Source organism: Protopterus annectens, chromosome 6.part0 (assembly GCF_019279795.1).
Source record: "Protopterus annectens isolate FY-2018-M chromosome 6.part0, PAN1.0, whole genome shotgun sequence".
Lineage (NCBI taxonomy): Eukaryota > Metazoa > Chordata > Ceratodontiformes > Protopteridae > Protopterus > Protopterus annectens.
In genome coordinates this window covers 771,222,977-771,248,369 of record NC_056737.1, presented here as the reverse complement: position 1 = coordinate 771,248,369, position 25,393 = coordinate 771,222,977, and the positions used below count along the sequence as shown (strand labels likewise).

Below are 25,393 nucleotides of genomic sequence, written 5' to 3'. Positions count from 1 at the left end.
CTAGCGTAAGTTTTTCTAGTGGTAGACTTGTGCGACGATAAGATAATTTCGCGCACAGAGGGGGAGATATCAGGAAGCCTGGCTAAAGTCGTAAGTGGAGCAACCAAGCAGTGAGCTGAAGTGATTGCAGGGACTGATGCAGCCCGCCCGATTGATGGATCAGGAGGTCTGGAACTAGGTCCAGAGTCCAAGGCTGCTCGAGAAGATGATGATGCAGGAATGGGAACCATATCGGTCGAGACCAGTACGGTGCAATGAGAATCATTTTGCAACCCAATGCGGTAGCTTTCTGTATTAGCTTGGGAATTAAGGGAAACGGAGGGAATGCATAAAGAAGTCCCTGAGGCCAATCGTGGACTAGAGCGTCTCTGGGGGAATGTCCGGGAAGTGGAAGGAGAGAGAAGAAATTGCTGCACTTGCTGTTGAAGGGAGTGGCAAAAAGGTTGCAGCAAGGTTGACCCCATTTGCGGAAGATTTGGTCCGCAACTACCTGATTCAGAGACCACTTGTGAGGTATGAGAATTGCTCTGCTGAGCCTGTCTGCTATGACGTTGGACCTCCCAGGGATGTGCGTTGCGATTAGAAACTGTTGGGAAGAGATCGCCCATTGCCAGAGTCTGAGTGCCTCTCGACAGAGGGGGTAGGACCCGGTTCCTCCCTGCTTGTTGATGTACCATACTACCGACATATTGTCCGTATGAACTGCAATGGTCCTGGTAGGAAGAGAATCCTGAAGAGCTTGCAACGCTAGAAGCACAGCCCTCATCTCCAGGACATTTATATGCAGATGGTACTCGTGAGGTTGCCAGATGCCTTGGACTGTCCTGCCCTGATAATGCCCCCCCCCCACCCAATCAGGGAGGCATCCGTGGTTACCGTAGCAACTGGAGGTGATGGGACAAAGGGTCTGCCTCGAGGCACTGATGTGGAGACCATCCACCATGCAAGGTGCTTTTTGCATGCTTCTGTGATCATAATCATGTGAGACATAGGAAGCTGCTGGAAGGACCATTGGGTGAAAAGAAGCCACTGGAGAATCCTCATGTGAAAACGAGCACGATTGCTGTTGCCATGAGACCTAGAGATTGGAGGACGTACCTGGCTTGAATTCTTCTGCATGCTAATAAGACCTGCACATGTTGGCAAATCACTTGTATTCTGTCTGGTGGAAGGCTCGCCAACATGTCTTTTGTATTTAAATTTGCGCCTATAAAGGTGATAGACTGACAGGGCAACAATGAAGATTTTTCAAAATTTATTGTGATACCTAGCCTGGAGCAAGTCTGGATAGTGTAGTTTCTGGCTAGCAGAAGTTGATGCCTGGTGGAAGCAGTGAGGAGCCAGTCATCTAGATATGGAAACACCTGGAATCCTAACCGTCTGAGATGAGCGGTAACTACTGCCATACATTTGGTGAACACCCTGGGGGCTGTGGTGAGACCAAAGGGCAGAGCTTTGAATTGATAATGACTGGCTCCCAGCCGGAAGCGGAGGAATCTTCTGGAGCGCCTGTCCATTTTGATGTGGTAGTACGCATCCTGAAGATCTATGGAGCACATCCAATTGTACTGACCCAGAAAGGGCATAATGAACTGTAGCGTGACCATCTGAAACTTGGTTCTTTGAACAGACCTGTTCAGTCTGCTGAGATCCAGAATGGGTCTCCAATCCCCTGTCTTTTTTGGTACCAAAAAGAACCTTGAGTAAATTCCAGATCCTTGCTGGTCTGCTGGGACTTGCTGGATGGCTCTTTTTCTTAGCAGTTCTGAAATTTCTTGTACTGCTTGATCCCTTAGATTGGGTGGAACATCTGGAAGGGACTTGTTTGACATTACGGGAGTGCAAACAAAGGGTATTCTGTAGCCTCCGGATATAACTGACTGTACCCATTTGTCTTGTGTTATGTCTTGCCAGGCTCTTGGGTACAGCGATAATCTTCCCCCGACTGCCTACGGAGGTGGGCAGTCAGGCAACGCTTCAGGGATGGTGGGAGGGCTTCTCAGAAAAGGATTCTCTGCTGCCCTGGTTTTGCGGACTCCCCCTGCCACGAGGGCGGCGTCTATTATTGTTCCCTCCTCTGTCCCTGGTTGGGAACTCACCACGTGTGTCCAGCAAGGCTCTCTGAGATTTCTGGAACCACATCTTTCCGCTCTTCTGACCCTTGGGATATGGTCTGGAAGGAGTGGAAAAACGGACTCCCATGGCAGAGAGTCTTGCCTTCCTGCTCACACCTGGTAAGGGTATCCTTCACCTGTGATCCAAAAAGAGCGGATCCATCAAAGGGGGTATTGGTGAAAGACACTCTGAAAGGTTCCGCAAAGTTACATAGCCGCATCCAAGTGTGCCTCCTCAGGGCAACGCCTGTGCCTGCGGCTCTACTCGCACCATCGGCCGCATAAAATATGAGCCTCATGGAGGAGTTCACCACTGAATTTAGAGTCGCCAGCTGGGAAGCCATCTTAGCTTGAGCCCTCTCAGCTGATGGATCCTGGAGGGGATCTCCAAGCTCTTTAAGGAGATCTCTCTGAAGACGAGTGAAGTGGCACAAATAATTCAGGGACCTCATGGAGAAGATCGCTGAAGCAAACAGCCGCTTCCCGTATCTGTCCATCGTCCTAGACTCCTTATTAGGAGAATGAACAGATGAAGAAGTTTCAGCCAACTCCTTTTTCGTGGCCGCTGCTACCACCATGGCATCAACGGGGACACCCTTCGTCAAAAATTGTTTGTCCTCTGGAGCGGTTATGAATTTAGCCAGTCTCCTAGGGGTTGGTTCCACAGAATCTGGAGCCGACCACGCCCTTCAAGCCACAACAGACATCAGAGGGTTGAAGGGCGGGAACACCCAGGAGGTGGAAGGTTGGGAGCCAAACGCATCCAGAATACCGTCCTCAGAAGGGGCTAGGGTATTCCAGTTCCCCCTCTGCCTAAGCATCTCAAGGATGTCTGAAAAGGAGACATTTTCAGAGGGGGATCTAGGGGACCCTTCCGAATCCTCCAAGTCGGTATCTGAGGTGACAGACTCAGGGGAGTCAACATGCTTCCTCTTGCATTTCCTCTTACGAGGTGGCTCCTCTGAATGATCAGGGGAGGTCTCGGAAGAGGACGATACACCCAAAGGGGTGTCCTGGAGCATTGGATCCCCACGCTTGGGGTCTGGAAGAGGGGCAGAGGCTGACTCAGGCACCATAGTGGGAGGAGCCGATGGGGTTGATTGTGGGGCTGACGCCAGGGTCAGCACACTCCTCATCACCTCAAAGGCGTCCCTGCCCGGACACAGAGAGAGCTCCGATTCTGAAGAAATCGGAATCCCTCCTTGCACCGAGAGGGACGGCTCCGAGGTTGATGTGGGAGCTCAGCTCACCTGAGCCGAAGCCCCGAGGGGGAAAACAGGGTCAGACAAGGGTCCGATGCCACTCGCCCCCTCGGAGCCAACGAGGGAGTCTCGGCACCCAGATCCCTCCAGGGACGGTACCATGGAAGGGATCGGAGCCGACGACAGAACCGAAGGACAAGGCATCAGAGCCTACGGTTCCACGACTCAAACCCCAACGAGCTCCGGCTCCGAGCTCAAAGGAGTCAGAGGAGGAATATCTGTAGACGTGGGCGAAGCCGACCCCTGATGAGGGGGGCTGGACAACATTTTTGCTAGGGCCTGCGATTTTAACAGTCTACTGACCACTCTTTCCACGTCATGGTCTGAAAGTCTCGAGGACCGAGAAGAGTGGGATGAGTGGTGACTACGCTCCAACTGGAGCAAAGGTGATCTCGAAGCAGAACGTATCGACTCCAGAGATGGAAACCTAGATCTTTTTAGACTCCCAGACAGCTCCGAGGAACATGTCAGAGCCAACTGGGAGGGAGAAATCTCGGTTCCAGCCAGAACCGAGATAGATGGTACAGTATCACCTAGCGACGGCTCCGAACTGGGAGCCGAAGGTTTAGGTGTCCTAGAAGATTTCACTGGCTGAGTCTTAGCCGGTGACTCTTGGGGCTTAAGTAAACCCCTCAGGATCAACTTATTTTTGCGCTCCTGCAGGACTCTTGGACTAAAAGTGTGGCAAATCGAGCAAGAGTCCTGCAGGTGCACGGCGCCCAGACAATAAACACAAGAAGTGTGCCCATCTGTCAGAGACATCTTCTGACAGCATGAGTCACACTTCTTGAATCCGGACGGCTTGGGATCCTTAGACATCCTGAAAGGAAACCAAGAAAAACACAGACACAGAAGTTAAGGTTATAATACCAAAAACACAATAACTACTAGTACCAGACCTATAGGAAAGTATAACTAAACTAGCTAACAGATACTATAAATACGAAATTATTAATTATATATATATATATATATATATATATATATATATATATATATATATATATATATAGATAGATAGATATATATATAGATATATATATATATATTTATTTTTGGAGAGAAAGATAGAAAAGGTTATCCTCTAACTTAAACGGAAACCTTTTGAGGTAAGGAAAAGGCTGGAAGGGGGGGGAGGGGAAACACTCTAATTAAAACGAGTTTCTGAAATAGAGAAGGATTCAGATAGAAAAACACTAAAATACAATAGTTATAACTAAAAAGGGAATTCTACACTAAACTAACAGTTTTTATGACAGAAAAACTAGTAATAATAAGTTTTATACAACCTGAGCCAGCAGAACAACCTCGCAGCAGAAGCGGCAAACAAGATCTTGGTATCTAACGCCAGGCATCATGGGATAGGGGGTGGCCTCGAGCCAGTAAGCAGCTCTCGAGCTTTTGAAGATGGCCGAGTCGGAGCCGAGGATCGGCTCCGAACCAACCAGCAACAATGAAGGCGAGATAGACAACTTAACATCAATACTTTCTTCAGTCATTCCTTAATCATCACTTTTTCAGGGGAACAATAGCTTCTGACAGTGTGGCATATTCAGACTGGATCACCCTTTTTTGTCTCTTCCATCTATAACTGTACACATGTTAAGCTGCCATAGTTCTCCTCATAACATATTGCACTCCATTTCCCTCACTATTTTGTTAATGCTGTAATACACACTTTCAAACAGCCCAACTTCCCTACCTCTGTACAGCAAACAGAAATAGATGCAGTACACCAGTCAGAAGTGATTGTCTCAATGCCTTGTACAATAAAGGAATATCTATCCCTTCTCTGAAATCTAAGCTCTATGATTCCAGCAGTCAATTGCCTTTACCAATAACCCTTCACACTGCACTGTATGATTCAATGATTCAGTCTAGAATGGATTGTGACCCCTCTAGTATATTCACTTCATCTTTTTTACAGTCATGCTACAGGCATGAATAAGTTAACTTGGATTCCAACTTCCAAAATAAATAACCTTGCTGCCATTTCCATGCCACAAAGGAATAAAGCTCTGACTGTGACCCATGGGCCATATAACTGACTAACGACCGTGTGCTGAGGAAACCAGCAGAGACCGTGACCAGCATCAGTTTGCCAAACCATGGAGAAGGGAAGATGGACAAGTCCATTTTAGTTCTAACATCTAGTAAAGGCCAAGTCTCATGACAATGGCAGTCTAAGAATGCAGGTCAAAGAAATACTTCGCTGAAGTGTTGCAGATGGAATGAAGGCTAACTAAGCTGAAAGCGCTTATCTACAGAAACTTGTGCTCTACGAATTTTATTACAATATTAAAGTTTTTATTCTATTATATTATCTGGTTCAGCCGTGGTGGTTACCAAAGAATGTTTTCTACGATACCTCAGAGCAGAGGGAACACTCTAAAACACAGAAACCACTGACTTAGCATACATTTGTCCACATTTGCAAGTTCAAGTATTCCAAAGATCTTGATCATGGTTCTCAGAAATTCTAAAGATATTCATTTGATACAAATGCAAAGCTCTTGCCAAAGTCTATATGCTCCATGTCCGAATGACAGTCCTTGTCCATGCCAACAACCTAGTCACAGAAATGTATCACCTTTGATTGCCAAGACCTCTTCTATGTTAAGTCAAGTTCCAGACCATTTGCAATAAGATTAGGATTTAGGACTTTCATCAGCTTTCACTACAGAATGCTTTTCTTGAGAAACAAGCAAGAGTAACACACTGAAAACTGTCTCTCCACTTCTTGGATGCTCCTCGTGTGCAGTGGAACTACCACCACCAATTCCTTTAGCACCCTGTGAGTCATCTTGCCCAGACACCACTGTTTACCTTCTTGACATCCCTTGAGTTCATTTTCCAGTTCTTCCTTAATCACTTGTCCATCTGTTTCTGGACATGGGAGTGGATTGGCATAATGGTTAAGGTCTTCTCACAGTCACAAAGCAGACGGTTTGATTCTGACCTCAGGTAACTGGCAAGGCTTAAAAAGGCCCTTCAGGGCAGTTAGCCAAGTATTCTTCTATGAACCTGTTCATACGTGCTTTGTCTCCCCATATGGGAGGAACATCATCCATGCAATGCACAGGAATGACACTGAAGTAGACAGACATAAAAGGTCAGAAGGTCACATGAAAGATTTTTTTTTTTCAACAAGCTACAGATAGAAAATATTTCTTTATTAATGTTCCAGACTGGTTTGCCAGCATGTTGCACTAGAACTACTCCAGGCACAACTGACAGCAAGACACCCATCCAAGTTATAGCTAGCTATAAACCCCCCTCCATGACTCAGAACACCCTCTCCTCTTACCTGGATCTACTAGACTCCATCAAGATACCCCCCTAACACCCTGATCCTTGGTAACTTCAACTACCCCACCATATACTGGGTGAACTATTCTTGCACTAACGCACTGTCTCAACGATTCCTTGACTTCATCAATTCTAACGCACTAGACCAGCTTGTCTCATCCCCAACAGGGGGAGATAACATTCTGGACTTGGTTCTCACCAACATGGGTGACCGCTGCACCACTCCCATAGTATGCCCTTCCCTGGTTAGATCAGATCATCGGACTGTCTCATTTGAAGTTTCTATCCCACCCAACCCCCCCCCCCCCCCAGCTGAAATCAAGCTAAAAAACTTCTCAAAAGCTGACTACACCTCCTAAGGGAGGGTATCTGCAGTGTCACATCACCCCTCCCCCCGAAGATGTAGACAACTATGCTGAACAGTACGCCAATGCAGTTTACAAGCACCTGTACAACTGCATGGACTCAGCCATACCCAATCGAACTAAAACCTGCCCTTCAAGGAAACACAAACCTGTTTGGTGGACATCCTCTATCAACAGGCTTTACAACAAAAGGAAGAAACTGCTGTCCAAGGGTAAAAGGGAACAAATTCCAAATTGGAAAAACTCCCTCCTTAGTCTCAACAAGCAACAAGCAAATTAGATCAGTAGTGAAAACCTCCAAGGCCAATTATGAATCAAAATTAGCCTCCATAACAAAGGGGAACCATAAAGTTTTCTTCAATTACGTCAGGAACCTCCGTGGCAAAGCCCAGGTTTGTTCAGAATTAGGACTTAACAGTATCACTTACACTGATCCTGTTGATTTAGCCAACCTGCTAGCAGATAGGTTCAGTGCAAACTACACCCCCTGACCCTCCCAAAGGCCCTTTCAACATCCTCAATACTTGTCCCGCACCTCACATCTCCATAGATCAAGTATTACAAGCCTTATCCAAGGCAAAAAACACAACTTCCATGGGACCTGATAGTATCCCAGGATGTATTCTCCACCAAGAACTAGCTTTGTCACTGAGCACCCTATTCAACCACAGCCTAAGTACTGCCTTCATTACAGCAGAGTGGAGAACCTCCATTGTCATCTCCTTGCACAAAAGTGGTGCCACTACTGACCCTGGAAACTATCGCCCCATTAGCTTGACAAATCTGATCTATAAATTCATGGAGTGTATTATTATGGATCTCATAAACAAGGACATAGGCAATCTCCAAGCACTTGACCCCACCCAGTTCAGATTCGTCAAGGGCAGATCTTGATTGTTGAACCTGGTTGACTTCTTTGAGGCAGTCACCAAGGCCCTAGATGAGGAAAAGTCAGTACACACAGTTTACCTTGACTTGGCCAAGGCCTTTGACACAATCCCCCACTCGGGCATCATCAAAAAGCTAACACAACTTGGCATAAATCCCTATCTCATCAGGTGGGTGACCAACTGGCTGACCGGCAGGGGCCTCAAAGTCAAAACAGGCACTTCCACCTCCAATAGCAGACCTGTCACTAGTGGAGTTCCCCAGGGATCTGTCCTGGGACACCTACTGTTTGAGATCTATTTCTCGGAGGTAAAGGCAAAAAAACTGTGACTGACCAAGCTTGTCGACTGTAAGTTGGGTGCTGTCATTGATTCCCCAAATTATGTTAACTTACTGCAAGAGGGTCTCAAAGCAGCTAATGACTGATGCCAAAGTCATGGCCTCAAGCTAAATGCAAAAAAATGGTTCACCATACCATTCAGCATAAACACGACCCCTACTGATTGCCACATAAATGGCAACCCCTTAAGCACACAACCTGTGGTGAGAGACCTGGGCACTCAGGTTGATAACAACCTCACATTCAACCATCATGCAGCAGCAGTGGTCAGAAATGCCTTTTACATGGTTTATTTATTTATTTACTTATTTATTAGCATTTGTTGACTAGGAAAGTCTACTGGGTCAGAGACCCATTTTCAGTGGAGGCCCGGGGAGAAAAGCTCCACAGAGCACTACAAAGAGACAATGTTTAAATATAAGCTTTAAAGTATTACAGATATAACAGGCAGTAAAACATATTACAATTTACAGTTCATAGGATTTACATTAATATGCACTAGGAATCATTACATAGGATATGATGCTACATCAGTAGTTCATCTCATAAGTAAAGGGATTACATCCAGAAAATAGGAGGTTATTACCTCTCTATACTCCTCCCTCATTAGACCAATAATTGAGTATAATGCCCCATTTGGGATGTACCTCTCCAAACATCTATACCAACTAGAAAGGCCACTTAAATACCTCAAAAAGAGAATCCATGGCCTCCAACACCTGTCCTATGCAGACAGGCTCAAACCACTATCACTCTACTGTATCATACAGCTTGCTCAGGGGTGATCTGTGTCTCGACTGCAAGGCAATCTCGGACCCTGCCCTACTAGAGATGCTCCATATCCATAAGTCTAACTCCTCACGCACTACCCGCTCAAAAGGCCTAAACCTAATAGGTGACATTAACAAAACCTGCTGGAGAGACAGGTTTGGCTCCCAGAGGCTGCCTCGTCTCTGGAATAGACTTCCCATACACGTCAAACAGAGCACCTCGCTGACCCACTTCAAGTGCAACCCTGATGAGTGGATGGGAAACCACAAATTTGTCCCAGGGGCTCCACCTGTGTCCCTCACTGACAGAGGCAACGGGTGCCGACAGAGGTTTCTTTTTGGGGATAAACTCTTGGCTAGGCTTGTAAGGGCTCCAGGGCCATTAGCCTATAACCTCCTAGGATCCTTATAAGCACTGTTGTAATACGGATAAGGCAAAACTGTAACATTTATGTAAAATTGAGGAAAATAACCAAAACTAAACAATATAATGATCTAGATATCCTAATAAAAAAGATGCCACTGGCGAAAGAAACAAGTCCAATAGAACTGGAACTCTTGTAGTTTATTAGGAAACTCAATTAAAATAACATAAACGCCTTATATAAAATGTTTGCGTTTTTGTCCACATAAATCAGAATTCCTCAGATGCTTATCTTGAAACACATAAAAAAATTTTATATAGTCCCTCCAAAACCAAAAAAAACAATGAATTTAAAATTCCAATTAGGAAATAAACCAATGCTCAGTCGCATATTTAAATGACCTCATGAAGTCCGATTTATGTGGACAAAAATGCGAACATTTTATATATTTTTGGATTTATAAAATCCAGAGACGCTGAAATAGTAATACCATTCTTTAACTCTACAGAATGTATCAAACTGGAACTCAGAAAAAAGTATGATGGCCGATTAAGGATCCAGGAAAGTCATAAAAAAGTTAAAGTAATCCATTACCTCACGATGAAGAGGAATTAAGCTCTGAATACAGCTCAAATGACTAGTGCTCAATTATCAACATGAATGTCTGAGGGGCAAGGCAAGAAAGAATGAAGCTGAGCAGCCAACAATTCATTCATCCTTGGAGGGAAGAAGGCTGTCTGGCCTGTGGCACTGGTGACACCTGTCTGTAGCAGGCAAGTTGGCTCATGCTGCATCAAGCAGGGACTATCTTACTGAGCCAGAGAATAGGAGGTGTGGGTAAACATGCACACCTCCTCCTCTAACAGGAAAACAATGGCGAGTGTGCAGGCAGCCAGAGGGTAGGCCACTCCACTCCCTACCACCTAACTCTTGTCTCTAAGGGAATGGACGGACCAAAATGGCATAGAAGAATAAGTTGTACGGCTCTCAGTTAGCCAGTGGATGCTCAGCTGCTGCTACAATGAAGCAATTGGACCAAATGGATGCAGGTGGTGCAGTCATTAGGCAGGTCCTTTGAAGGTGGTGGTGCTAAAGAAAAGTTAGAGAAATGAAAAACTGCATCTATGAACTAAAAAATCTGTTGTTATGCTGGCTCCTCTGATCCGGGGGTTGTTCAGACCTGAATAACAGCAGCGATCAGTGTTCATCTAGGCAGGACATGCATTAAAGGAGATAAGAAAGGCAGTAAGTTTGAGTGCGTGACGGACAGCTTTCTGAACGCACAGGGAAGGTTGGAAATGCTCTTGTTGCAGAAGCAATCCCTGATGGAAGTCAATGCCTAGCCATAGGTGCTTGCATGCACTGATGGGCCCTGAGGAAAGCTATATGCATTGTAATAAAAAATACCTTGACATCTGTGCCTATAAAAGTGACAATTTCTCCAAACAAGGCCAGTGGTCAGGAACATGGGTTGCTATAAGGCAAACAAAAAAAATCCTGGGTTATATTTTGTTTCTCCCAGAAGAGTAAGCAAAGATTTATTCTTGGTTTATAAAATGTTCTCTCTTGCCAAGTATTTAGCACATATATTATACTTCCAATTCTCCCTGACTTTTGCTCAAAATGCTGAAGTGTGTAACAAAATTGGTGCTACATTGAGAAAGGGTGCAGTAAAAACATAATGACAGCTGATATAGTCACATGATTCTTTTACTTTAGAATATGTATGCTGACTAATTCTAATAGCTCTCTGTGTTCAGTGTCATTAATGAATACACATCATTGATTTGGGATCTCAACCCCTGATTCTGAGGGTAACACCCTAAGAGGAAGTAAGCATTAGTCTCCACATATAAGGGAACACGTAGCTTTGGAGGCAGAGTATATAGGCTGCAAATTACAGAGAACAAACCTTAAAAAGTACTACATGAAATAAATAGTGACAATGCTATGTAAATCTAACTGAGACCCTAAAGCAGTAAAAATAAATCTCTGAATGATGTTAGTAGGAAAATATGTAATATGGTGAGGGTCAAAGTGGGCAGTAGGGAAGAATATTCCTTGGGAGAAGTGTGTAAGTACCCAGCTTTGTCATTCCTCTTTAAACAGCAACACTCATTAGCCCATTTACATAACAAATTGTCCTTGTGTTTGCTCAACCTCTAAGTCAGTTTTGTAATATCATTAAGAAACAGAATGCTATAAACTTACAAATCACTAAACTACCCATGTTCTTAAGAACTAAATGTCTCCTTTGTTTAATTATCTTTGCATCTATTTACCTGCACATAGCATATTTTTTGCAACATACCCATTTTTTATTACATTGTTAAAGTTCTTATAAGCAAACTATACAACAATCCTCACCCATCTTTAGCTTGTAAATTAGAAAACTGATGCAATACATTGCTTAACAAAGTGAAATGTTTCCAATAACAACCAAAATAAATAAGTAAATCATTTACTAAAAAAGTATTTCAGACATCATTTCAGTAAGGCTCTCATTGATCTGACTTTTTTCCCTAATGCTAAACACAGGGATTTGCCAAAGAGAAGATTTTACGCTCTGCTGTTTGGAAAGGAAATGGAAACAATGCCAGCTTAGATCCTGGTAGACAACAGACTGAAACACAATACTGTTGCCTACAGTGAGGAAGAATTTAGTACAGCATTCTTCAGTCACAAATTCAGACTGACGGTGATGAAGAGTACATTATTTTCAGCTTAGATGTACCAGCACATACCTTATCCTCAACATGTACAAATATAAATAAGGCCAGGTTTAATTCTATTTTTAAACATGCTTACATCTACTGTAGCACTGCCATTTTTGCACGATAAAAGTTAGCAGTATTCAGCACATTTGTTGCTTCCTGCCTATAAATGAGGGAGGGTAGAGAAACTGTAAACTCAATCTCCTGTACTTTGTTGTAGCCAAGTTTCAGATTACATCCTTAAATCAGAATGAAAGGAAAACAGAAAGGTCTTTTTATTCCTCTCAAATAATGTTACAATGAAAATGATTGCTATGACACTCTACTTTCAGCCATGTAAATTCATGAGGCCTCGCATGCTCTTTAGGCCACTTTCTCTGCTTGTACCATTCTCATTTATACAATGCAAACAAAAAATAGGGCAATAGTTATATTTTAACTTGGCACATTTGCATAATACCACAGTAGGATAGTAACAAAAGGTGATAATTATATTAAATGGTCTTGGACAGAATTGTTCACAGACATCTTTAATATTTGTCAGACTCTGCTACACCTCAGCATTTTTTTTTTCTTGTGATCTACTTAAAGCCTCAGTAGTTTTGCAGGAAATACAGTTTACAGTGTGTGGTTTTAAGATTAATTTATTGCTACCATTAGAAATGTACTGATCATAAAAGACTGCTACCACTTATACTGTATTTATTCTACACACACACATATACATCTGAGGCAGTTGGCAATGGTTAACAACTGTTTTTTGTTGTGTTTACCTGCAGAATGCTCTGCATCTCTCTCTTAAGTCGGCCAAGGTCATGGAGCACTTCAGTTGCTTTCTGCACAGTTGTACTGGATATACCCTCCACCAGTTCTGAACCCCTAGAGGGGCCTCCCAAGGCAGGGAAGGATTCTGTCAGCAGGATGCCAGAGCTGCAAAGAGAAAAGAAGCATGACATTTACCATTTGAAAGCTGACATTCTGCATGCAGATAGATTTAAGCATTAGCCGTTTTATAAATATTTCTTTGAAACTGATTTGGACTGCATCCCAAAGAATACATTACTGTATGCAAATGGGTACAGCTATTTAATTCCTTGCTGCTGAAGAATACAAATATAGCAGTGGTGAATATGTTGGCATAAAACAAAAAAGTCAAGCATAGTACAGCATTAAAATACACATTAAGCAAATTGATGGGTTCTGACTTCAAACCTCTAATAAATATGCAGCAAAATTGCTGTAGTAATTAAACTTTACAATGTAGTTCATAATTTGCTTATTCCTTACTTCACTAGTCTGTTTCCATTAAGGCAGTAAACAAAATGCAAAGAATTTCCAAAACTGTGGATCCTTGTGTTATTTTAAATTCATTTGTTTGCTACACATGTGAAACTGTTCTTTTTTAATTAGCTGCATTTAAACATAGAGAGTGGTATCCAGGTTTCTTTCTGTACAGAAAATAATCAGTGTGAACTTGTCCAGGCATGTCAAAATGCCAGTGTAGTAGGCATATAAAAGAGAAATGATGGCCAGCTATGCAACAAGCAATAGGAAGAATTTCATAAGATATAATTTATTTTATTTTGGGCCTGGACTACCTGAGACATTTTTTTTTTTTTCAATAATAATTCTTTATTTTATTTTTTCCAAACAACTAATACAGTACTACCAACTACTTACAATATGTACATGAATGCTTCCAACAGTTACATAGAATCATTATACATACCTATACACTTCTAAAAAAAAAAATAATGAAGAAAAAAGAACTAGTAACCATATAAGACTTATCTCAATAAAATTCAACAGTTATTCAGTTTTTCCCAGAGAATAGTGGAATGGAAGTTTAAGCTAATACAATGTTAAAGATTTGTTCCCATCTTTTTGTATTGTTTACATTTTTCTTATAATCACTAATTAGAAATTTATGTGCTAGAATATGTTTGGTGGCTACTATCTTGAAATTTTGCCATGATGCCTGTAAAGGGTTCAACCAATTGGAAGCTATATATAACTTCATCAACAAAAAAATATTGACTAGTATAATTCTTTGGGTTCTTTCCAAGTTGGGTGGTGGAATATGCAAAATCGTAAATTCCCAGGAGAGTGTGGAATGTTGATATCCCATTTTTTGTAGTTGAAGTTTCAAGGAATTCCAGAGTTTGAAAATACATTTACAACTCCAAAACATATGTAGGAGGTCGGCTGTTTGATCTATACAATATGGGCATTTTGGTGAGTTCTTTGAGTTAAATTTGTGTATACCTGAGACATTTTTCACTTACAGCTTTTTTACTTAATAGAGAAAAAAAAGAAGTTGTGTACTCACCATAACGTTTCATGTTTGTTGTCCATCTCGCCGTTCATTCGTACTGGTTGGGTTCAGAGCCGATCTTCAGCTCTGACTTGGCCGCATACTATAGCTCGAAATCATTTACTTGTCTCGTGGCTGAACTATCCCATCATGCAGTGTGTGATTCCCCAGATCTTGTTTGCTGCTACTCATAGTCATATGTGAACACTAGTCCTATAATAAAGGATACCAAAAGGAAAGAAAGCCAGAGGAGCTCCTAAGGAAAGAAAGCCAGAGGAGCTCCTGTCCAAGGAAGAAATCCTCCAGGTTCACTAGGAGTCTTAGGCAGGGGGAAGGTGGGAGGGATTGTAAGAATGAATGGCGAGATTGACAACAAACATGGAACATTATGGTGAATACATAGCTTCTTTATGTTATGTTGTCCTATCTCGCCTTCATTCTTACTGGTTGGGACAGCGTCACTAGCACCATATTCCCAGGGTGACTCATGGGACACTTTTCACCACAGTGGAACCAAAGGAGGCCCTGTCTCTGTAGGGCAAATCCACTTTGTAATGAGTGATAAATGTGTGTGGTGTTGCCCACGTAGCAGCGGTACAAATATTATCTACTGATAGTTTAGCCTGGTAAGCAAATGACATTGCCACAGCCCTAGTAGAGTGACCTTTGACTTTGAAAGGTTGTTGTCTGTTATTAGAATTGTAAATAAAGGTAATACAATTTGAGAGCCAGTTTCAGAGTGAGACTTTAGAAACTGTCATGCCTTTTCTGACTTCTGAAAATGAAACAAACAATAGATCAGACTTCCTGAAATCTTTGGTTCTATGTAAATAGAAGCAAAGTTGTCTATGCACATCTACCTGATGCAGCTTGTATTCTGCCTTGTTGCCATGATTAAGGAAAAACACTGGCAGCTCAACAGATTGGTTTAAGTTATGTTGTGAACACACCTTAGGTAAAAATGATGGGTTTGTCCGGAGAGATACCCTATCCTTATGGAAGATTAAATAAGGAGGTTTGCCTGATAAAGCTTCCAATTCCGAGACTCTTCTTGCAGAGGTAATAGCAACTAAGAAAATTGTTTTCCAAGACAGAAATTTGAGATCACAAGATGATGAGGGTTCAAAAAGAGGCAAGGTCAGATATGTTAGAACAAAATTCAAGTCCCATGGCAAGAGTTGTTCTTTAATGGGAGGTCTTAATAAACAGGTACCCTTTAAAAAGGCTTTACATAATCTGTGTGACATCAAGTTAGAAGTTCCGTCTCCTATATGAAAATTAGAAATTGCAGCTAATTGCACCTTGATAGTAGCTGCCACTGAACCTTGTTGAAAAAGCTATGCTAGGAACTCAAGAATAGAAGAGATCAGAGCAGAAAGGTCATCAATGTTTTTACTCTGACCCTAGAGTGAAAACCTTTTCCATTTGCTAGAATATAGCTTCCTAGTTGTAGCTTTGTGAGAAGATATCAGGACGTATTTAACTATTGGTATAAAATTGTGAAGCTTGACTAAGTTGGGAACTGGAGCAGCCATGCTGTCAAACTGAGAGTTTGGAGGGAGGGGTGGAGGGTACCCGACATATGAGTGAGAAGGTCTGGAACTAGGTATAGAGTCCACGATTCCTCCTGAAGATGTGGCCAGAGGAAGGGAAATCTGACGAGGCCAGTATGGAGCGATGAGAATCATCCTGCTTCCCAATGAGTAAGCTTTCTGAATGACTTGTGGTATTAGGGGAAATGGAGGAAATGCATACAGTAGTCCCGAGGGCCAATCATGAGCAAGAGCATCCCTGGGTGACTCCCCCAGAAGGATGATTGGGGCAAAATAGCTGCTACATTTGGAATTCATGGGAGTGGCAAATAGCTCGCAGCAAGGCTGACCCCATTTCCGGAATATCCTTTCCGCTATCTCTTTCTTTAGAAACCACTCGTGAGGCATCAGAATTGCTCTGCTTAGCCTATCTGCTATCACGTTGGATTTTCCTGGGATGTGCGTTGGGAAGAGATTGTCCATTGCCATACTCTGAGTGCTTCTCGGCAAAGGGGGTAAGATTTGGTTCCTCCTTGTTTATGTACCAAACCACAGACATACTGTCTGACTGAATTGTTCCTAGTGAAAGAGAGTCCTGAAGTGCTTGCAACACCAAGAGCACTGCTCTCATCTCTAGGACACTGATATGCAAATGGGTATCGTGTTCCTGCCAAGTGCCTTGGACCATCCTCCCCAAATAATACCCTCCACCCTATCTGAGAGGTGACCATGGTCACTGGTGATGTGACACGAATGGACAGGAGCCACCATCTTAGATCCTTCTTGCAAGACTCTAATTCTGATCTGGTGGGACATATTCTTGTAAGGACCAATGAGAAAAGAGAAGCCACTGAAGAATTCTCATGTTTATCCTGGCTAACAGTACAAGGGTTTATCGTTGATGCCATCATCCCTTGAACTTTCAGGACTGTTTTCGCTGTTACTTTTGTCTTTGTTAGTAGATCAGAAATTTATTGTCTGAGTACCAAAACTCTTTCTGCAGGTAATTTTGCCATCATGGAGACGGTGTCTAACTCTGCTCCTATAAAGGTAATATGTTAACAAGGCAGATTTCCCTATGTTTATTGTTATCCCTAATTGAGAACAAATTTGTAGGGTTTTATCTCTGGACTGTTGTAGTAGATGCTTGGTGGTGGCAGTCAGGAGACAGTCATCTAGACACGGAAACACCTGGATTCCTAGCCGTCTCAAGTGAGCCGTGACTACTGCCATACATATGGTGAACACTCTGGGAGCTGTAGCGAGACCAAAGGGCAGAGCTCAAAACTGATAATGACTGGCTCCCAGCCGGAAGCGTAAGTGGCTCCTTGACGCTCTGCCCATTTTTATGTGATAGTACGCATCTTGGAGGTCTATTGAGGACATCCACTTGTCTTTCCCTATGAAGGGAAGAATAGACTGCAGTGTCACCATTTGGAACTTGGACTTCTTTATGGATTTGTTTAGTTTGCTGAGATCCAATATGGGTCTCCAGTCTCCTGTTCCTTTTTGACACTAAAAAGAATCTTGAGTAAGTTCTTAATCCTACTTGGTCTATGGGGACTTCTTGGATGACTCTTTTGTCCAGTAACTTTTGAATCTCTATAGTTGCCTGTTCCCTTAGACTGGGTGGAACGTCCAGGATCCTTCGGAGCTGTGTGATGGGAAGGGAGAAGGGAGTGGAATAACCTCTGGATATTATACTTTGTACCTACATGTCTTTTGTGATGTCTCGCCAGGTTTCTGGGTACAAAGATAATCACCCCCTGACTGCCTCCAGAGTAGGACAGACAGGCCTCCTTTCAGGAGCACTGAAAGGGTCGGCAGCAAAAGGAATCACTGTCACCCTGATTTTGCGAAACCCCTCTGCCTCATGGACAGCATATACCATTATTACCACCCCCTCTGCCCCTGGGGAAGGATTCACCATGTGCGTCCTGAAAAACTCCCTGTAATTTCTTGAACCACGTTTTTCCACCTTTCTGGCCCTTACGATAGGGTCTGGAAGGGACAGAAAAACACACCCCAATGGCAGAGAGATTTTTCCCTTCCTGCTTACATCTGGTGAGGGTGTCCTTGACTTTCAGTCCAAAGAGTGAGGAACCATTGAAAGGGGCATTGACAAAGGTAGACTTAAAAGGTTCCGCAAAATTATACAAGTGCATCCAGGAGTGCCTCCTTAGGGAAACTCCTGAAACTGCTGCCCTGCTTGCTCTATCTGCTGCATAGGAAAATTAGCCTCATGGAGGAGTTAACTATGGAATTTAAGGTGGACAGCTGAGAAGTCACTCTGTCTGAAACCCCTGCAGCTAGTGAACCTTGTAAAGTATCTCCTAACTCCTTCAGGAGATCTCTTTGTAGCCTAGTGAAGTGCGTAAGGTAGTTCAGCGATTGAAGGGTAAAAGTCGCAGACAAGAAAATACACTTCCCATATCTGTCCATCGTTTGTGACTCCTTGTTCAGTGGATGGACAGATGAGGTCGTTTCAGAGAGTTCCTTCTTGGTGACTGCTGTCACCACCATAGCATCTACAGGGACACCTTTAGTAAGAAAATATTTTTCCGCTGGGGATGTTATGAATTTATTTGGTTTCCTAGGGACCGGTTCCATAGTGTCTGGTGACACCCACGTCTTTCAACTAACCAACTCCATCAGTTCATCAAAAGGCGGAGACACCCATTAGGCTGAAGGTCGAGATCCGAAGGCCTTCAGGTATACAGACTCCTCATCAGAAGGGTTAATGGGCTTCCAGCCACTTCTCTGCTTCAGGATTTCTAAAATATCTGCAAAGGAGATATCTTCAGAGGGTGACTGTAGGGACCCTTCTAACTCCTCAAGGTCAGTATCTGAGGTGACTGACTCATCAGGTGAGTCCAGATGCTTCCTCTTGCATGTTTCTTTTGGCTCTGAAAGCTGTGGAGCCAAAGGACTTGACTTGTCCAATTCAATGATCTCTCTTGGTTCCGAGTCCTGTGGAGCCAAAGAGATTGATCTGTTCGAAATTTTCAATACTTTTTGAGGTGGTTCCGAATGAGCAGATGAGGAGGAAGAGGAAGATGGTCTCTTTGTAGGCTTGTCACCCCTTGAAGAAGGGGACTTAGGTTTAGAGGAGGTACTCTGGCTTTCTAAAGCTTCAGCAAAAGGAGTTTTTAGGAATCCTCTGACTATCAACTTGTTCTTCCTTTCCTGCAAAACACGGGCACTGAAAGAATGACAGAAACATGCTGGATGGATAGATTCCTGTCCCAGGGACTTCCCATACTCTGGAACAGACTACCTATCTATGTCAAACAGAGCTCCTCATTAGCACTCTTCAAGAAAAATCTTGATGATTGGATGGGTAATAGGAAATTCACCCCGGGGATCACTTCTGTGGTTCTGCTTGACAGGGGCACAGGAAAATAATTTTCTTGGGTGGCGAAAGCCAGGGTACATTTTTGGCTAGGCTTGTATAGGCCCTAGAGCCAATAGTCAAGTACCTACCTATGAACCTAAGAAAGTATATGACTCCTGCAGGTGAATGGTCCCCAAACAATAAACGCATATACTATGCCCATCAGTTAAGGACATTTTTGGTGAGCATTTTTGACACTTTCTAAAGCCCGATGGCTTAGGTTCCTTCTCTCTACTTTCCTTAGACATCATGAGAAGGAGCACAACTACCAATACTATAAATGTAAGGCACTAACTACACAAAATACAAAAAGGTAGAAAAAAGCTAATGCATGCAATATGTATGTATATGTGTGTGTGTGTGTGTGTGTGTGTGTGTGTGTGTGTGTGTGTGTGTATATATATATATATATATATATATATATATATATATATATATATATATATATCCTAATAGTACACTATAATAATAAACACAGCACATCTATTTGAGGAATATATATCAAGAAGAAAAAATACAGCTCTGCCCTCCAAGTTAAACGGGCGCTAGGCCCTCTAACTTAAATGGACCTAGCACAGCTATAAACAAGGGAACAAAATTCAGTTAAACTCTCTAACTTAAATGGGTACTTAGCTCTCTAACTCAAATGAGCCAAGAATCACAGACAAGAAAAATACACACTAGACAATGGATCTAAACTAAAGTTCTTGACGGGATAGAAAGAAAATAGGCCTTGCGACTACAACAATGGCCAATAAAGCAACAAACACAGTAGAGAAGATTAAACAGCACGTGCAGAAAGACAGCAGAGAGAAAACTATCTATATACAGAATCTATCACTACTTGTAGACAAAAAACAATTGGGGAAAATGCAAGAAATATAAGTTTTTCAAAAACTTAGCCATGGCCAAGGAGAAGAGCATCTGATCTTATTGAGCGGCAAACATGATCTGGGGAATGACACACTGCATGAAGATAGTCGTTCAGCCACGAGCTAAGTAAAAGACTTCCAGCTATAGTATGTGGCCGAGTCGGAGCCAAGGATTGGCTCCGAACCCAACCAGTAAGAATGAAGGCAAGATAAGACAACATAACATCATATATTTATTTGCAGACAGATAAAAATACAGAAGGAAGAGAACCAACAGGCAAATCTTAAAAAAGAAATTTACTACTTTTTTCACAAGCGACCATCAACTACTTCAAGCACCCCTTCTTACTTTCTATTACAACATAGTACTTAAAAATGCTCAAAAATGTGTTTTATCGAATTTTGTTCTGCAGGCCTGAAAGAATCAGAAAGTGAAGGATCCAAGAAAATTACTAGGTGATGAAGCCACTGCTTTTGTACTCTGTTGCTGTAGCTGTAACCCCGTTGCAAAGAAAAGATAACTGTAGGGAAAAGAGTAACAAAATATCTATGTGATCTAGAGGGGGGGGGGGTTCCCCTAGGTATGGGCCTTGATTCCAAACATCTAATGAGAGCAAATGTTTTGGAATCTGTTCCCCGTAGTAACTCTGTTTATAGATGGGTCTTACACCAAAGAAGGTCACTTACACTGAGAGCAGGTCTTTTGGAATCTGACCCATGATGTAAGGGCTTGCAGTCAGTGAAGCATGTGAAAGAGTCTATAAGATACTAACAAGCATACCACTCAACCTGTGAGCATTAAAAATCACAGCACCAGTGTTAAAATCATAGCAGAAGTTCAGAAAGAGGATGATTTCTTTACATTTCACAATAGGAGCAGTTCAGACAGTAGACAGAATAGATGTTGTTAGCAATACTAAAGATTTGCTTGGGCTTTGTTCTAGTGTTTAATAATGGGCCAGAATCCAAAAGAGTTGCTCTCAGTGTAGGTCTGCCCTGATCCCAAAAGACCTGCCCTGAGTGTAAGTAACTTAATTTGGTGCAAGTTCTATCTATAAACAGGGTTACACTGGGGGCCAGATTCCAAAAGACATGCTCTCAATGTAAGTGGACACTTACACTGAGATCTAGTCTTTTGGAATCGGGTCCAATGTATAAACCGTTAAATAGACCTGACTTTATGAAGAAAGCCGGTAAATCCAGGGAGAGCAAGACTAAATCTTGATGGCAAAAACTGCAGCACTATGCATAAATAATAGCAGTTGAGAGGTATCTTAACAAGTAGTGTAATACTGAGATTAAAAGAAATCCAATATGCCCATTTGCTAAGTGGGCAGTGATGAAGCTCTTCCCCTTCAACAGAAAGAAAACAACCAACTACAAGTTTGTGTAGTTTTGAGTTTTTGTAGGTTTCTTGTATAGATGCAGCCTACAATAGGAAGGCAGTATTCAAAAAAAGGAAAAGAAAAACTCCTTTACCAACTTACTTGGTCAAAGAAGGTTACTCATTGCAAGTATACAGCACAGCTGCTGTTTTATTCACTATATTATGCATGTGGAAAGAAAAGGTAACGGTAGGACCAAACCAAACTACAAAACATTTAAACAACTGCACCACCTTCAAAGGACCATCATCCGGCCCTGTGATGTTCTATTAATCTTTACACATAGAAAGGAATAAGATTCCCAAAGATCACTACATTAAGTTTACTAAGGTTAATGTCACAAATCTCACAGAAAGGAGCCAGGGTAGAGTTTATAGAGTTACACAAGGAATCACAGATAATTTTATCACCGTAAAAGACAATATAGTTGATTTTCAGAGACAGTATGAGGGAGATAATATAGACAGAAAATAACAATGCTCCAAAGGGGAACACCAGACAAAACAAGAAGGAGCGAAGACTGTGTGTGCATGTTTGTGATTTTAACATATCTGCTATAGAAGCAGTCTTTAACATATCTGCTATAGAAGCAGTCTAAGAACCAGTTTATGGGGGTAAAGTTAAGGTCATACAAAATATTTTGATGACAAGGAAAAGGTTTACAAGGTCAAATGTCTATGACAGATGAATGAGTATGGTCTATAAGGTTTCTAGCACTCATTGCTCAGTACTGTTCATATGTCAGAAACGGAACAGCCAGTCTTGTGCCCTTTTCTGCAGCCATGCTGATGGTGTATGAGTAGTCTGTATACCTCAATGTGGTCTGCAGCCGTAAGACTTTCTCTAAAATTTTGGTCAGAGATGACAATCTAGCAATAGGTCAAAAGAAGTAAGGGGGTTCAAACATGAATAAGGTATACACTCTTTCAGACATCAAGAAGTGAACCAGTGGTGAGGAAAGCATTGATAATGTGCCTTAATGGGTGTGGCAAAGAAAGTGTCACAGGCATGATAAATTGCATCTATATTATTTAAACAAAGTTTCAAAACTTCGAACGTGCCTTCATCGACAGCTTAATGTCAAAAAGGCCAAATTATGAACACAGGGAAATCGCTAGTCCGCAAAAAAAAAAAAAAAAAAACAAACAAAAACCAAACACGAAATAAAGTGGGGGGCTTTTTCCTCCCCACACCCTCCCTACTTAAATATACCAACTCCAAGATCGCACCACAGTGTAGGATATGGCAAAGTCCCGAAAACGGCCCAGTGTTTTTTTTTCCCTAGGAAAAAAAAATCGATGTTCCGTGTCTTCGGGATTTGGCCTTTTCGACATTAACCTGTCGATGAAGGCACATTCGAAGTTTTGAAACTTAGTTTAAATAATAGGGACCCGATAAATTTGGGAAAAGCCCATCAGAGATAAGTCTTTAAACTATTTACTGATTTCTGCTGATGCAGCCATCATAAACTGAAAGTCAGTGTCAAATTCAAAAATAGAACTGGCTGAAGTGAAACCAACAGGAGAATTAAAATTAGTGGTAGAGCATGGATGTGGAAGTTAAAATGTTCTGTGAATGCTTCTGACATGTTTAGGGTCAATGAGCACTTGTTCAGTCATTGACCATGCCTGGATGGCATGGTAAAGTCCTCCCACACAAATAATTGATCTCTTCAGCAACCTCTGGGATTTCCTGGCACTTTCTTAGAAAGTTTGCTTTTGCCTTGTTTGCTAGGGATTTGCATTGCTTTATAAGTCAGACATAGTGCTCCTAGTCGTTATGAAGTGTGGCACATGTGACCCAAGTTCAGTCTGACTTATGTGCAAAAGAAGTCTTCCTCAGCTCATGTAATATTCAGACAGTGGGATTTTTACTAATTCTACAGAACAATAATGTGGAAGACTGATGGAGTTATAAAGATACAACCATTTGTGTGGTAAATACACAAGACCAAATCAGGAATAATTGCTATGATGGATCAAAAGAACAGGAGAAAAGGAAGAGGGGAAGTACTAACTGTTAAGAAAGCAGACTGGCTATTTGCGCGGGGGGATTTAACTAAATGAAAGAGCAGGCAGAAAAAGCAACACACAAATAATTTAGCTTGGATGGAAACTGTCCCTGGTTTGAACAAAACAAATTAAGTAATACCGAAAACAAGATAAGAAAGCCATACTGGACAATCATGATGGTCATAGCAGGCCTTATTAATTCACATTACTACAAGCACTTTCTGAAAGAATTATAATAAACAACCTTTTGCTTGGTTCCACACATAAGCCTTTAGGCAATGCAGCAGACTGGAAAGAAAGCCCACCAAAGTATTTCAAAATCAAACTATTTGTTGTTTGTCTTTCGGCTTTTTCCTGGTAAGGGGTCGCCACAGAGGAACTCCAGTCCGCTAATGACTGGCAGTAGATTTTTTACGAAATGCCGAGGTGCCAGCTCGACGCCCAACCTTCAACAAAGGCACGCCCATTTACGCACGCGTGTCTTTCGAACGCTACCCAACCGCGGGGAAGACATGCAGACTCCACACAGAAGGCAGTCACAAGCCAAGCCGAGAATCGAACGGGAGAATCTCTTGCTGTTAGGTAACAACGCTACCGTTGTACCACCGTGGCATGTTGATACCAAAATATATCCAGAACAGTCAGACCGCAACCATACCATAAAATGTGCATGATGAAATAGCAACAATACAAGAAAAGAAGACAAAATGTCAGAAAAAGAGGAGGGGAAGCAACATTGTTAGTACATGGAAAGGGCTGAGTCATCCACTGTTACAGAAAGTACTTTGTAAAACTCTGTCATGTTATATATCATCCTTTCATATGTTTCACATTCTTAGAATTCCAAGCTATGATGCCAAAGACTAGGACCAGGACTAGTTCAACGACTTCCAAGTATCTGCCACTAACTCACCCTGAAAGTAGGCTACAACTGCAGCAGAACCTCAAGGGGAAAGTACACTGAAAAGTCCTTGCAAAGATTTGCTCAACAAATAATAAAATAGTGATACAACTGAAGAACATTTGCTTACCTGTCAATTTTTTTTTTTAGAAGAAAAGGATCATCTAGTTGGTCAGACTTCTTAAACTATTAGTCCCGTTATATAGGCAGAAATTTCTGTGTAGATAATGGGCTACTGTTATTAAACTAGAGGGAAAATCTCTTCCACTTTGGCAGACAGGATGTTCTGGTAGTTGTTTTCCTGGCTTCCTGAAGGACTCCAAATAACGTATGGAGAAAAAAAAATGATATTCGCCTGTAGTCAGAATCCATGTGGTGAGATGGAGGTAGTGCAGAGTGGGGTGCAACACCTCTTCCTCAATTTCAAAATGGAGGGACAAAAGCAGACATACAGTTGCATTTGCTAAAATAAAGCAATGAGAATTGGTCTTCCTTTTCTGTCCGATAAAAAAAACCTCTTGGAAGCAAAGGCAGGAAGAAACAAATATAATATGTTTCCCCATCTTTTTGGCATGGTGTTTGGCTGTCTTCCCAAATTAGCAGACAAAATACAATAAGTAAGGATGCAAAGGGAACATCTTACAACATCCTACATATAGATGTGAAAAGGCATAAATCTTCTTGAGTGCATTTGCTCTCAACATCTAGATGAATACAATGGCTGGGTCCATCTGTCAGGAAGCTGTTTTCTCCTGAAAGATGAATGGCCACTAGGTGGAAGTGTAGAAACAAGGTTAGCAAGCAACAACTGCATGACAAACCTGCAATGATAGCAAACTTTTGTGCCACAATGCAT

The 25,393-nt window shown here is 42.2% G+C and overlaps 1 protein-coding gene across 1 annotated transcript in view; it reads right to left on the bottom strand.

Annotated features, from left to right (window-relative positions):
* KIAA0586 (KIAA0586 ortholog) overlaps window positions 1-25,393 on the bottom strand; it is a 4,394,667-nt gene that overhangs the window by 2,774,534 nt on the left and 1,594,740 nt on the right. Inside the window, exon 8 of the mRNA XM_044074450.1 lies at window positions 12,901-13,057. Coding sequence (XP_043930385.1) covers window positions 12,901-13,057 — 157 coding nt within the window. The remainder of the gene's footprint in view (window positions 1-12,900; window positions 13,058-25,393) is intronic.